This window comes from Callospermophilus lateralis, chromosome 1 (assembly GCF_048772815.1).
Source record: "Callospermophilus lateralis isolate mCalLat2 chromosome 1, mCalLat2.hap1, whole genome shotgun sequence".
NCBI lineage: Eukaryota > Metazoa > Chordata > Mammalia > Rodentia > Sciuridae > Callospermophilus > Callospermophilus lateralis.
Genome location: NC_135305.1, coordinates 24,403,609 through 24,419,780, shown reverse-complemented (window position 1 = coordinate 24,419,780; position 16,172 = coordinate 24,403,609). Strand labels below are relative to the sequence as shown.

The following is a 16,172-nucleotide window of genomic DNA, read 5'->3' as shown; positions in this document are numbered from 1 at the left end:
ATCCATGTTTGCCTTATTAGGTGATATTGGAAAACTCGTGCATCCTGGCACATTCATAACTGAGCCAGTGGTACAGATGAGGTAGTACAGAAAGAGCTCTGTGCCCATCAAGTGAGCCAACAATAATAGAATCTACTCACAGCTTTCTGAATTTGAGAAGATATGCAAATGCATATCAATAAGAACTTGAGGCCCTTTTTAGCATGCATTATAATTTAAATGACTACAGAAATCAACATTGGAGAACCCCCAAAACTAATCCTTGGACCTCTTCCCTTCTTTGTTTATATTCTCTCCCTAAGTGAATTCAATCTTAGAGTTTTAAATACTCAATCAATTGGTGTTTGATTCTCTCATTTTATCTCCTACTAAAATCTACCCCCTATACAATGACTGTATATTCACATGCCCACTTAGCCTTTCACTTAGATGTTTTATAAACATCTCAAACCTCCCATACCTTAAAAACTGAGCTTCTTAGTTTCTTCTTTACCCATCTTCAGTCTATTTGACATGAAGCCAAATTTGTTCTTTTAAAATGTCAGGTTAGGGGATGGGGTATAGTTCAATGGTATAGCTCTTGCCCAACATATGCAAGGCTGTGGGTTCTATCCCCAGCACAATAATAAAATAAAATAAATATAAGGCCTAAGGTTCTTACAATAGCTTAAAGGGCTCCATACCATCCAGCCTCCCATTGTGTTTCTTATCATATCTACTTCTCCAAAACTCTCTCCTCCCATAATTGTTCGGTCCCCTCCAACCATAGTAGCTAACCTCCTTATTATTATTTTGAAAAATGCCAGTCACTGTCCTGCTTCAAAACCTTTGCACTTGTTTCCTGCCTAAAAAGTTCCCCCCCCCCCCCAGATATATGAGTGGCTGGCTATCTTGCCTCCTTCAGTTCTTCACCAAATATCACCTTCACATTCAGGCCTATCCTGGCTATTCTTTTAAAATTTTATACATCATAGTGACCACGGTTAATAACAGTGTATTATTATGTTATGTTCTTGGGTGGAGGGCAGGGAGGTACCAGGAATTGAACCCAAGGGTACTTAACCTCTGAGCCATCCACAGCCCTTTTTATTTTTTGAGACAGGGTCTCACTATGTTGTTTAGGGCCTTGCTAAATTGCTGAGGCTGGCCTTGAACTTTCAATCTTACTGTCTCAGCTTCCCGAATCACTGAGATTATAGTTGTGCCTCATCAGCCTGGCTTATGTTCTTCAAAATTTCTAAGAAAGTAAATTTTAAGTGTTCTTACCACAAAGCAAGCTTGTGAGATGAGGCATATGGTAATTAGTTCTGTTGAGGCATTCCACAATATATACTTTTTCAGAACATCATGTTGTATCCAATAAATGCAATATATAAAATTTTGTCAATTAAAAATTAATCATATAGTATACAATTAGTGACTTGAAAAATTGTGCTCTGGGGTTGGAGTACTGGCTCAGCAGTAAAGTGCTTGCCTAGCACATGCGAGGCGCTGGGTTAGAGCCTCAGCACCACATAAAAATAAATAAATAAAATAAAGATTAAAAAAAAAAAGAACTTAAACACAGAACTCTGACTTTAAACCTTATTCCCTCTGCCCTTTACATTAAAAAAAAAATTATCCTCTATTTGTGTAATATGAGATGAATTGCATTCTGCCATGGTGTATAACAAATTAGAATAAATAAATAATTTAATAAAAAATTAATTATATGTAAATGTTGTACAATCACCTCACCCACTCTCTATATTTTCTTCCTTTGTTTTTCTTCATAGCACTTATTATCATATGACCTACTATTTTTTTTTAATATTTATTTTTTAGTTTTAGGTGGACACAATATCTTTATTTTATTTCTATGTGGTGCTAAGGATTGAACCCAGTGCCTCATGCATGCTAGGTGAACATTCTACCACTGAGCCACAACCCCAGTCCCATACTATATATTTTATTAATTTATTCTTTTCCCACCTATTTGATCATGGATTTATTTATGGGAGCAGGGATTTTTATCTATTTTATACTGGTGTATTCCTAGCATTTAGAACTAAGTTTAATACATAAAAGGAAGTCGATAAATAAATATTTTTAAAAGGCATTCTGAGAATTTTGTTTTCTTTGTTTTTCCCCCTCTGCTGTAGGTTAAACCCAGAGTTGTGCCTGCTAAGCAAGCACTGTGCCACTGAGCTGCACCCTTAACCCCAGAAGCCTTATATTTTACACCTTTGTTTAGGTGTAAAATGATATATTACATATATGTAAGCAGCCAAAAGAAGGTTTATGACATATCAAAATAAGATACCTTCCTATCCAAAGCTTTTGTTTTGCTGAAGATATTTGGAGGTTTAAATAAGCAATGACCTTCTCTCCCTTTCTAACCATCCTTGCACCCAATTTTGCCATGCTTTCTTTTAAGAACTGCTACCAGCCTTTCTCAACCAAAGTTCCTCATCTGATTTTTTTATAGAACATAGAAAATTATTTGATATGCTGTTTTCTTAATTCTACAAAAGATGATATATAACTAGTACCTTTAGATGTGTGGGAGAGAAGTTAATTCATTATATACAATGCATGCTTCAAAGCATTAGGACTTAATTCTAGGGGAAACTAGGTTGGAAAAGGCTATATTAATCTCTGAAATTCATTTATAAGGAAGAAACTTCTCAAAACTCTTCCCCTAAGCAAAAAGCCTCATAAAAGCAAAAGAACAAAAGAGTCTTTTTCAAAGTCAGCTCATTCTTGCCAGGCACAGTGGTATACACTTATAATCCCAGAAACTCAGAAGACAGAAGCAGGAGGATCACAGGTTTGAGGCCGCCTCAGAAACCTAGTGAGACTCTGCATGAAAATAAAAATTTAGAAGGTCAGGAGGTATAGTTCGGTGGCCAAGCACCCCTGGTTAAGTTGCCAATAACACACACACACACACACACACACACACACACACGCACACACACGCACACACACACACAATCCTGGAAGGTCAGAGTGTTCTTTAACAAATTTCTGGGAAAAATCCTGCTTTTTCAGTGAGTTAATTTGGTAAAAGATGAGCAGAAGTCACTTTCTTCATGATTGGTGCTTACAAAGTTTGAAATATCTTCCAAACAACAAAATTTTATTTGTTTGTATTAAGGTTGCTGTCATAGCTTTTCACATATCTTATTGGTGAAATCTGCTGTAAAATGACTGACACACAGGTCCCAACTGTTCCTTCCATTACCAAATGAATAGACTGGGCCCAAGAGGAATTGCTTGACTTAAAGTAGTTTAATAGAATTAATCCAGCCAGCATTCTGACTGCTCTTCTAGCAGTAACCTACAGTATCACAGCTGCTAGGAAGTAAAGCTAGATCAGGTGTAAGCCATAGAACGCACAGATGCATGTTCTGTATGTTCTATGGCTTAGATTGTGGTTAGTGATTCATCAAACTGTTTTAATTCTGGGAACTCATAAAACAGAAACACATCTAATAGTAAAGCTACATCATACTTTATATTGCTTTTCTACATATAAACTGAAGGGTATTATCTCATTTACTGATAGAATCTTTCTAGTGGTAGTTAGAGAAAAGGGTGAGCATGGGGAGAAAGAGGTTCCTTAACACTCCCCATTTTACATTTGGATAAATTGAAAATTAGTTGCTTAACCTATTGGGGTAAAGCTAGATCTAGGATCTTATACTCTAATAGATTATTAATGCATTTTGTTGTTGTTGTTTTCCCCCTAGTACTGAGGATTGAACCCAAAAGGTACTTTTCCTCTCAGCTATATTCCCAACCCTTTTTACTTTTGATTTTGAGACAAGGTCTCACAAAGTTCTTCAGGCCTGCCTTGAACTTGTAATTATCCTGCCTCATCCTCCTGAGTAGCTGGGATTCCAAATCTGTGCCAATGCAACCAGTAATTATTCCCTTTTTTTTTTTTTTAAATGAAATTTGACTATTTCAGAGTATGCTGACAATTACAAATAATTTAGAAACTTTATTCAGGCTTAAGGTATTGGCTTTCTCTAATTTTTTTCTAGAAAGAATATTAGTTTAATGTTACCTCAACTATTTTCATGAATGTGCAATCTTTTTTTTTTTTTTTTTTTTTTTGCAGTACTAAGGACAAAACCCAGGGCCTCCAGCATGCTAGGCAAGTGCTCTGCCTCTGAACCAAACCTCCAGCCTATGATCTTAGGGGATGGGCTAGTTAGACTTCACTAGCTACATTGGAATCATCTGCAACTTGATCTATATTTTATTTAATTAATTTATTTATTTTTTACAGTGCTGGAGGTTGAACCCAGAGCCTTGCACATGCTATGCAACTGCTTTACCACTGAGCTCTCCCAAGCCCCTGAATGTGCCACTTTAAATATAGTGGCAGAAATGAGTGGGTTCAAAATATAAATGCATATAAGTGTCACTCTAAGTTCAGGAATAATCTTTCCACCATGTTTGCAAAAATAACACATTCTCTTGGTCTGGGTCTATCAGCTGTTTTATGTTCACATGTTAGTGCAATTTAAACAACTACTGCTTTGGATTTTTACCTGACAGTAGTTCTGTATAAAGGACTTTGAAAAATTCATTTTGGCTCAAAGAAAAACATTGGTTTAATTAATTATAACCAGTTGACCAAGTTAAGAAAGTAAAATACTTCTATTTTTCCCTCTAGCATCTAGAATAGAGAGGTGATGTAAACAATTTTATTCTTAGAATTAGGGAGAGCTGGGCACACTGGCACATGCCTGTAAAAATCCCAGTGGCTTGGGAGGCTGAGGCAGGAAGATCACAAGTTCAAAGCCAGCCTCAGCAATTTAGCAACTTAGCAAAACCTTGTCTCAAAATAAAAGAATAAAATAAAAAGGGTTGGGGATTTGACTTGTTGGTCAAGTGCCCCTGGGTTCAATCCCTGGTACAAGAAAGAGAGGGAGGGAAAGTAGGAGGAATGAATGGGGGGCGGTGCAGTCTCCAGCCAAAAATTGGAGTGCTTCTCTTTAAGATGAAGTTTTTTAGTTTAGTTTTTTGTTTTGTTTTGTTTTTTCCCCTGACTCATCCTTAGAAGCTAAAGAGACATAGGAGGGGAGAGCTATTTTGGGTAGTTAGGACTGTGTCTCAACCTTTTTAATCACTGCCAGCCAACCACCTGCTGCTTTGGTAGATTAAGTAGGAGATGACAGAGATAGTAAAAAAAAGAAACTGCTAAATAATTTTGTATGTATGTCATTCTTTTCTCATGCTAAAGCTGAGTAAGAATGCTTAAAGATTTTATATCTGCTATTATTTAAATTATGTACAAAAGCATATAATAATATCAGGTATCATTTATTGAAGACTTAATTACTCTGTGCCAAGCATTATACTAAGCACTTTATTTAGTAATGTCTTTTTTTTTTTTTTTTTTTTTTAATTTTCTCAACAACTTGACTCTGACAAGGTTTTGTTTTTGTTTTTTTATTTTCTGGGGGTGCTGGGGATCAAACCTAGGACCTTGTGCAGGCTAGGCCAACTTCCTACTATTGAACAACATCTCCAGCCCTTACCACCTACCCATGCTGGTGATCAAACTAGGCTTCAACCCCAGGCCTTGTTCATGGTAGGCAAGCATTCTCCCACTGCATTTTCAACCCTGACAAATCATTATGCAATCTTATGGCATTCTGATTTCTGTCTTCAGAGCACACATTACAGCTGTATTGGGAAGGGAGAAAAAAAAAAACCTCTAAATAATTAGTTCTTTCATGTCTGACTCACCTGCTAGACTGAAAACTCCATAAATGTAGGGACCATCTATATCTGTCTTATATTCCCAGCACCTAGACCATGCCTGGTACATGTAGATGCATAGATAAAATTTGTTCAATAAACAAATGAAAGTGTGAATGACTGAATACATGAATAGGTTTGGAGTCCTACTGAATAGGCTCTGATATCGTCTGTACTTTATATACTCAGAAATAGAGACTGAGTCTTCAACTGAAGTCTGACTGACTCCAGAACATGTGACCACTATATTTAAATGGCTACTGGGAAGCATAAAAATCATCGTGGCTTTGGGAAAACATGAAATTTCAAAGTCATTCTGAATGATCTTAGGGGATGGGCTAGTTAAGACTTGTAAATTTGTAAATTTGAATCAGGATTGGGGGAGGCTGTTATCTTTCTTCTCTCAGGTTGAAGAAGGATGGTTCCCCTAAGCCTCAACTCCTAAGCTATATCAGAATATTGATTAGTAAAACAGTTGACTGCCCAGAAAGCTCTTTCTGAACTCTGTTGCCAAAAGTACTTTGAGCTCTTACTCACTTTAGGAGAGGGAACCAGAAACTTTTTGTACAGATTAGCTCCTTTAAAGAACAAAAGTCTCTTTGGGAATTTACTAATTCCCTCACCTCCCATGGTGCCCCTGTTCATTCCTGTGGCCTCGTGTTAGGACTTTGCTCCAGGGCAGTTTTCCAGCTCAAGAGAGATCCTCAAGCCCCTGCTGCCCCAACAGTGTTGCAGAGCTGTGCCTGATTAACTGGACAAGGTCAGACTTGCCTTTTACAGCACCCCTAGAGATAGACCCTCTGCTCAGAAATCCCAGCAATGTCTTAATTCTCTGGATATAAGCAGATCAGAGCACCATAGGCCCTAGGAGCTCTGTGCTTTTTGCAGCTTTCTACCCTTAAAAGTGATGGTAAACATTTTATTCTATTGAGTAATGTAAGGTACTTTATAGCAATGCTTTATGTTCCCCACTTCCCTAAAAACTCTTGAGAGTGAGGAAGAACTATCCTCTGAAACTTGAACATAAATTAAAGAAGGAAAATTAGTTCGAAGCATCCAATAACTCATTAGCAACTACAGAATTATATGAAGACTAAGAAGACTTTAGCTAAGCATGTGAATAGCAGTAGCAGCTATTGGTCACTTGGACCTGTTGGTCACTTGGACCTTTCCCCTGCTAGTGTATATCACTAAATGGATTGGTTATGAGAGCATTATTGTACCAAAAGAGAACTTATTCACCAATTTGGGAATCTAAAATGCTTAATGCAGGACCCACTGAGGCCAAGAAGAAGGAAGAGCACATTGAATAGTTCATTGTCAGTGTCTAATTGGGTCTGCAGGCATGGTTCAGCCCCATCAAAGCCAGTCTTGAAAAAGAAAGCTCTGTTATCAGACAAACTCTTTTTGTGGTTCTTAATTACTTTCTCATGGGTTCCTTATTTTCTAGGTCTTAGTTATTGTACTAAAGCACAAGTGAAATCAGGCATTTAAGTAACAGACAGAGAAGGATAGCTGGGATCCCAGAAACTCATAAGTTAATTACTTCAATCTTTCATCAGGAACGTTAACCTATTGCTACCATGGTGTAACCTCTCTTTTTTTGCATATCAAGAACCTCTACATGTTTTGAAGATAAAGTTAGCCATTGTGGAATGTGGTGACACACGTTTTCCTATAATCCCAGCAACTCAGGAGGATGAGACAGAAGGATTGCACATTTGAGGCCAGCCTTGGAAATTTAGCGAGGCCTTTAGCAACTTACTGAGAACCCTGTCTCAAAATGAAAAATGAAAAAGGTTGAGGATATAGCTCAGTGGTAAAGTGACCCTGGGTTCAGTCCTCATCCCCAGTATCCAAAAACAACAACAACAACAAAAAAAAAACAAAAACAGGTAGCCCTAGATTCTAAATTGATATAATCTAGGGAGAATGTTTTTTGACAATCTCTTGGGCTCTCCTTTCCGACCTGTGGGTAGTGCTTTTCCACAGATAATTGGGCAGCTCCATTGTTCCATTTAGGTGCTTACCAAAGGTGTAAATTTGTATAGTGCTAAGGAATAGAGAAACCTCAGTTTCCTCCATGATTTGGAATTTTAGAGGAAGCAAATTTTTTTCCCTGAGGGTTTTTGTTTCTATCATTCCAGCGGCTTCATATACAGATAGCTCTGATGATGAGACATCCCCCAGGGACAAACAGCAAAAGAACTCTAAGGGAAGCAGTGACTTCTGTGTCAAGAACATCAAACAGGCAGAATTTGGACGAAGAGAAATTGAAATTGCTGAACAAGGTAAAGAAAGCAAGCACCTTCTCCACCTGCCTGTGTCTTTTGTCCATGTTAATCTCTTTGTTCATCCTGGGGCCTACTAGCTTTTGAAATTTCAGTGTGATAGTCAAGGATACTTAAAATGAAAAATTCCAAATTCAGAAAACACTATGGGAAGGGAGACTCTAAGGGGTATAGAAGGGACTATAAGGACTGGCATATAGAGAATCAGGACCCTGCATTTGCCTCTGAAATCCCCTTTTAAAAGAAAATTCTGGTTAATATCTTGATCCCTTGAGAAACCTGATTTAACAGAGAACCTGATCAGCAGAATAATTTTAACCTTAGAGAATAAATTTTTTTCCCTTTTAAAAAAATTCATTATTTTAAAATATACATGACAGTAGAGTGTATTTTGACATGTTATACATATATGGAGTATAACTTCCATTCTTGTGGTCATACATGATGTGTAGTTATATTGATCATGTATTTATATATGAACATAGGAAAGTTATGTCCAATTCATTCTACTGTCTTTCCTATTCCCATTCTCCCTTCCTTTTATTCTCCTTTGTCTAATCCATTGCACTTCTATTCTTTACCTTCCTTATTGTGTGTTAGCATCTGCATATCAGAGAGAACATTCTCCCTTTGGTTTTTTTGGGATTGGCTTATTTCATTTAGCATGATATTCTAGTGTACCATCCATTTATCAGCAAATACCATAATTTCATTTTTCTTTATGGCTAATATTCCATTGTGTATATATACCACATTTCTTTATCCATTCATCTGTTGAAGGGCACCTAGGCTGGTTCCATAGCTTAGCTATTGTGAATTGAGCTACTATAAACATTGCCATGGCTGCATCACTGTAGTATGCTGATTTTAAGTCCTTTGGGTATATATTGAGGAGTGGGATAACTGGGTCAAATGGTGGTTCTATTCCAAATTTTCGGAGAAATCTAAGAGAATAAGTTTTTCTGTTTATTCCTTTATCTTTTGTTCCCTCTTTCCTAATATTGCTGTTTGTATTGGACCTTTTCAGAAATGCCTGCACTGATGGCTTTGAGGAAGCGAGCTCAAGGAGAAAAGCCTTTAGCTGGAGCCAAAATTGTGGGTTGCACACACATCACTGCGCAGACTGCTGTGAGTCCTGTTTCTTCTCCTCTTAACAGCAATAGTTAATAATTGCCACCAGCCATTGAGTGCTTATAACATGTCAGCACCAAATTAACAGCTGGACATGGAGTTCGTTAATCCTCACAACATGAAAGCAGAGATTCCTCTTTTCATTTGTAAACAAGGAAACTAAAGCTCTGAGGGTTTAGTAATAACATCAGTGTATCAATATAAGCAAGCTTAGACTTTCTCTACTGTACTACACTGCTTCCTCTTACTATCCCTTCCACTGTCATCTCTACAGTGCAACTTTGTGTTAGCCTGCTTCCAGTTGCAGAGAGGAAAGAAAACATCTGATTCTGACTTGTATGTAAAGAAATTTATTATGTTACATAGCTAAAAGTGCAGTGGGAGCCAGAGTGGTACACACTCATAATCCAGTGACTCTGGAGGCTAAAGAAGGAGGATCACAAGTTTGAGGCCAGTCTGGGTAACTTAATGAGGCCCTGAAAATAAAAAATGAAAAAGGCTGGGGATGTAACTCAGTGGCTTCGTCAGGGAGGAGAGTCCAGTGGGAAGAGTGACTTCAGATGCAAGATCTCACGGCTTCCATTGCATCTCTCCATAACTCACTTAGGCTGCCTCCTCAGTGTGCTTGCAGATTGTAAGGTGGTTACAACTAGTCTAGTCAAAACAAGCTGACATGAAAAGGAAGAAGAACCATTTCTTCCTTTCTCTCAAGAGCAAGGAAACCTTTCCCAGAAGTTCTTGAGGATTCTCCATTGGGTCTCACTGAGCAGAACTGATCACATGCCCATGCTCCTCCAGCCCTGGGAAGGGGACCGGAATCACAGTGGGCTTAGAACAGTGATTCCTGCCCTTGACAGATTTAGTGACTCCTTTTTTATCTATAAATATTTTCAGTGTCCCTAAATTGTCTCGAAATGAAATTCAGATATAGCATATTTAGGTACGCACAATTTCTTTTTTTTTTAAAGAGAGAGAGAGAGAGAACTTTTTAATATTTATTTTTTAGTTTTTGGCGGACACAACATCTTTGTTTGTATGTGGTGCTGAGGATCGAACCCGGGCCGCACGCATGCCAGGAGAGCGCGCTACCGCTTGAGCCACATCCCCAGCCCACACACAAAAATTTTAAATTCAAAAAAAAAAAAAAAAAAAATCTTAAGGCAGTCACAGTGGTACACACCTGTGATCTAGCAATTTAGTGAGATCTTGTGTCAAAAAAAAAAAAGAGAAATAAGTAAATAAATAAGATAAAATGTTGAAAAGGGGCAGGGGAGCTAGAGATATAGTCCCCATGGTAAAGTATCCCAGGTTCAATCCTCAGTCCTGGAAAAAAAAAATCTTATATATAAAAGAAGAATAAGAAGAAAGTAATTTATAATTTTTAAAAATTTCAGTATGTGATTCTTGGGCACTGTAGAAGAATAGTCAGTTATTTATATTTACTCACAGCATTATTTGAATGAGAATGCTACAAATGAAGATAGATATGTGTGTTATTGGTTCCAGAGCATCAGGGCAGCATTACCAAATTATATGATTTTCTGAAATAGTAAACAACTCTGTAAATTTCTGAGCAACAACCATAATGAAACGTATGAGTTTTCTCTTAATTTACATAATTGTTGCCTTCCTGAAAAAATAATTCTTGTTTTGTATTAAAACTATAAAAATATTCTTAATGTGTAACATGAAATTGGGTTCTAACTCTGAAAATTATAAATGGCTTTTTCACCTGTGAACTTTCAGTGGGACATTTGAAAATTATACCAGACTGGCACAGATTTTTTGTTATAAGTGGCTGTCCTGCACTTTCATCATGTCCAGATCCCTGGCCCTTCCCAGTAAATGCTGGTAGCTCTCCCCTACCAATCATTGTGACAACCAAAAATGCTCCTTTAGTGTTCTAAATCTCCTCTTTGAGTCATCATCAAAGATGTAATAGCATTACAAATAAACAAATAAGTAAAAATAAAGATGTGATACAACCATGTTGAGACCACTAGAGGGAAATAGGTGGATTGAGAAAATAGTCTTTTATGGAATTTATAAGGCTGAGTCATCTGTATAGCTCAAAAAATATGCGAAAGTCCAGATTGACTTTCAAAAGATTGTCTCTCCTGAAGCACACTCTTATGTGGTCACATTCCTGATTAAGGACAGTAGAGATTCCTCAAGACAGATGATTTCTGTTTTCACTCTGAGACTTTTCTGGGTTATATGTTCTCTGAGGAATAGAGTGCCTTGACTGACCAAAATTAATATAATAAATTGAAAGCTAACTCTTTTTGAAGCTACAGTCTAATGAATTGAGGCAGAAATGCTCTTGAAACCTTTTTTGGGCCTCCTCAGTCAGGGACATGAGACATGGTGACTTAAAATAGTAAGTACTTCTCTACTGTCTCATGTTGCTAAGTTATATCTAGTTTGTTGTTTATCTCCACACTCGCTGAACATTACCAGCCTTCAGGGTTCCCTCTCTGTTTTCCTTAGTATTAATCACTGTTTATCAGTTTTAATATTATTTTATCATTACTTCCCTATATTTTTCTTTTTCCTTAAAATAGTTACAAGAGTGTTTTTTTCCTTTTGTTTTAGATCTCTGTTTTATATTCCTGATTACATATTCATGTACATTTAAGAATCTTCAAACATTACCATAAGATTATAATGCAGAAAGACACAGTCTCAGTAACAAATAACCCAATAACAAATAACAAATAACCCAATCAGTAAATGGCAAAGGAACTGAACAGGCACTTCACAGAAGAAAAATGAATGGTCAAAAAATAAATGAAAAAATTTTCAACATATCTAGCAATTAGAGAAATTCAAATTAAAACTATACTGAGATTATATCTCACTCCAGTCAAAATGGCAGTTATTAAGAATACAAGTAATAATAAATGTTGCTGACGGGCTGGGGTCGTGGCTCAGTGGTAGTACACTTGCCTCACATGTGTGAGGCACTGGGTTCGATTCTCAGCACTACCTATAAATAAATTAATAAAATAGAGGTCCATCAACAACTAAAAAAATTTTTTTAAAAAATGTTGCTGAGGATGTGGGGGAAAAGGTTCATTCATACATTGCTGGTGGGACTGCAAATTGGTGCAACCTCTCTGGAAAGCAATATGGGAACTTTTCTCCTTAGAAAACTTCGAATGAACTACCATTATCCCACTCATAGGACTTAAAATCAGCATACTACAGTGACACAGCCACATCAGTGTTTATAGCAGCTCAATTCACAGTAGCCAAGCTATAGAACCAACTTAGGTACCCTTCAACAGATGGATAAAGAAAATGCGGTACATACATATATACACAGAATATTAGCCATAAAGAAAAATGAAATTATGGCATTTGCTGGTAAATGGATGGTACTCTAGAATATTATGCTAAGTGAAATAAGACAGTCCCAAAAACCTAAGGTCAGATGTTCTCTCTGATATTTGGATGCCAACCCATAACAAGGGAGGATAGGGAGGGGAAGAATAGAAGTTTATTGGATTAGACAAAGGGGAATGAAGGAAGGGAATAGGAAAGATAGTAGAATGAATCAGACATAACTTTACTCCTATATGAATACATGACCAGTATAACTCCACAGCATGTTCAACCACAAGAATGGAATCAAAATTGTAATGGGTTGTACCCCATGTATGTATAATATGTCAAAATATACCCTACTATCATGTGTATCTAAAAACAACAAATAAAAAGATTTAAAAAAAAACAAAACTATGAATTCACAAAAGAAAGAAAGAAAAAGTCTCATAAACCAGTCTCCACAAATAACTACCATGGTTAATGGTTTCCTGTCCATATTTCTAATAGACACATATCTATTTATATATTTTAGGTGTGTTCCCATAGTTCTTCTAACCCTAATTCCATTGCTTTTCCTTCTAAATAATAATGATTTGAAGTCATGTTAAACAGTTTCTAAGCTCTATCCTCCTCCTTTGCTTCCTCACCTGCCTTTACTCCTGTTTGATCCCAAATAGCCAACTGTCTTGACTCACAATTCTTTCTTTTTTTTAGTATTGGAGCTTGAATCTAGGGTTGCTCTACCACTGAGCTACAGCACCCCCCCTCCACCAACTATCTTGTTTGTGTGTTTGTTTTGTGACAGGGTCTCACTGAGATGCTAAGGCTAGCCTCAGACTTGTAATACTCCTGCCTTAGCCTCCAGAGTCACTAGCATTATGGGCATATGCCACTGTCCCTGGTTCTAATAATTTTAAAAAACTCAAAATAAATACAGATATACAGAAAAATTGGAAGTTCAGCACAGACAACTTTATTTTCTGAACCATTGAAGAGTCAGTTGCTAACCTAATGTTTCCTTCACCTTTGTCTTAGTTATCTTGGGCTGCTATAATAAAATACTTTAGACTGAGTGGTTTATAAACAACATAAATTTGTTATTTATAGTAATTTATAAACAAAAGAAATGTATTATGTACAATTCTAGAGGCTGGGCAAGGACAAGCAGATTCAGTGTCTGTTGAGGCTTATTCCTCATAGGTGGCACACCTCTTAATACCGCTACCTTGGGGGTTAGATTTCAACATAAGACACTGGGATACACATACATTCAGACCATAGCAATACCCAAATATTTAGTGTATAGTTTCCATGAACAAGGACATTCTTTTTATATAATCAGTACAGTCACCAAAATTAGGAAATTAACATTGATTATTACCACTTACTCCTCAGATCCAATGCGAGTTTCACTTGTTGTTTCAGTAGTACTTTCTTTTTTAGATATTTTTCTTAGATGTTGATGGACCTTTATTTTATTTATTTATTTATATGTGGTGCTGAGAATCGCACCCAGGGCCTCACACATACTAGGCAAGTGCTCTTACCACCGAGCCACAACTCCAGCCTCTCAGTAGGACTTTTCATAACAAAATAATCCAGTCCATACCTGTGTCACACTTGATTGTCATGTCTCTCTTTGGTCTCCTTTATTTTCTTTTATTTTTTTTAATTGCTTTTATTTTTTAAATACATGATAGTGGAATGCATCACAATTCTTATTACACATATAGAATACAATTTTTCATATCTCTGTTTGTATATAAAGTATGTTCACACCAATTCATGTCTTCATACTTTGGATATCTTTAATCTCCTCTAGTCCAGAACAGTTGAGTAACTGTTACAGTTGAGTAACATTCTTTCTTAGTTAGCTTTTCATGAGCTTGATACTCCTGAAGATTACAGAGGAATTATTTTGTAATGTCCTCAGTTTATATTTTTCTGCTGCTTCCTCATTATTTGATTGAGACTATGCATCTATAGTAGGACTATCACAGAAACGATGCTGCATTTTCCCCACTGAATCCAATTAAGTGGTTATGATTTCATTTTGTTCCATATTGTTCATGTTGTTTGATCCTGTAAGATGGAATCTCCCTGCTTTTCCTTCATAAAAGTTATTTTTTTCTCTTTGTAATTAATACATTTTTGTAACTATCCTATTCTTCATTAGACTTTGCATTTATTTTTTTTAGTTGTACATGGACAGAATACCTTTATTTTATTTTTATGTGGTCCTGAGGATCGAATCCAGTGTCTCATATGTGCCAGGCAAGCTCTCTACCACTGAGCTACAGCCCCAGCCCTCATTTATTTTTATTTGTATAAAATTTTTGTTTTTTATTTTATGTAGTGGGTGATAGGCCTTACTATATTATTTTGATGCTTATGTTGTCCCCAGGCCAGGAGGAGCCCTTTGGTGTGGCTTCCATGGCTTGTATTTTGATAAGTCACTTTCATTCTTTGAACGTTTTCTTGATTGCAGTAGAAGATATTCTAAGCTCTGCTGTAGCCTTGGAATCAGTTATATTTCCAAGGACCCCTGGCTCTTTTAAGAAGATCTGGGCATTAATATAATCTTTGCTATTGGAATGTCATTGTTTCTGGATCCTCTTTTATTAATTTTGGAAAATAACTGCTTATTAACTCTTACTTTTCTTTTAACAGTACAGGATTGAATCTGGGGGTGCTCTATTGCTGAGCTAGAGCTCTTTTTATTTATTTATTTTTTTAATACATATCTATTGGTACTGAGATTTATCCCACTGGGTGCTTTGCCACTGAGCTAATTCCCAGTACTTGCTTTTTTTTTTTTTTTTTTTTTTTTTTGAGACAGTCTTGCTAAGTGGCCCAGCACTGGCTTTGAACTTGCAACCCCCTTGCCTCAGCCTCCTGAGTCACAGGGATTATAGACACGTACCACCATGCCCAGGTATCCCTTCTATTTTTGAGAAGAGTCACACAGTGTTGTTGACTCTGGCTTGAACTTGTGATCCTCCTACTTCGGGCACCACTCCTAGCTTCTGGCTCTAATTCTTGACACCTGGCTTACTTTTGTCACTTTTTTGTGTTCCTTAAAATTTTTTGAGTGACAGCATATTAATTTTTGTTACAGCTATGAATTGAACTAGATTTAGCTTTTGTTGTTGTGCATCAAAGGCTTCAAATTCCTTTAGCAGTGGGATACTGTTACCTTGCGATTTGATTTTACTTCCAGAGGGCTTTTCTAGTGTTTCTGCCATCACCCTCAGCATTCAACTGCTTCAGTATATGTATTCTACAGGGAACTCTGTCTTCAAGTGCCTGCCCCCACTATAGCACAAATGGTTGCTCTTTGTTTCCCAGGATCAGCCTCCTAGTGAGGGCTGGAGGAGTCCAATCAGTGTTAGGCAGGCAGTGTTCCTGCCTCTCTTTTATGTAGCAGCCAGATTTTGCCTTGTACCTGTGGGAGTCTCAGGCAAAAGATGTTTTTTGCCCTTCCTGGAGAGGTAGCAGATCCTTGAACTGTCCTGTGCGCAAGAGGGGTTCCCTGCTACTCTCCCAGAAGCAGAGAGTTTTTGTTTCTGCCCTCCCTCAGGAGCACTGAATCTTTACATGGTACCTGAAGACAGTCATGAATCCTATTCTTCTTCCTACAATGAGAAAAATATAGAAATA

The 16,172-nt window shown here is 37.0% G+C and overlaps 1 protein-coding gene across 2 annotated transcripts in view; it reads left to right on the top strand.

Moving 5' to 3' along the window:
• Ahcyl2 (adenosylhomocysteinase like 2) overlaps positions 1 to 16,172 on the top strand; it is a 187,286-nt gene that overhangs the window by 136,632 nt on the left and 34,482 nt on the right. For both annotated transcript variants that reach the window (XM_076833352.2, XM_076833343.2), the window contains exons 3-4: positions 7,908 to 8,051; positions 9,079 to 9,179. In XM_076833352.2, the coding sequence (XP_076689467.1) occupies positions 7,908 to 8,051; positions 9,079 to 9,179 (245 nt within the window). The remainder of the gene's footprint in view (positions 1 to 7,907; positions 8,052 to 9,078; positions 9,180 to 16,172) is intronic.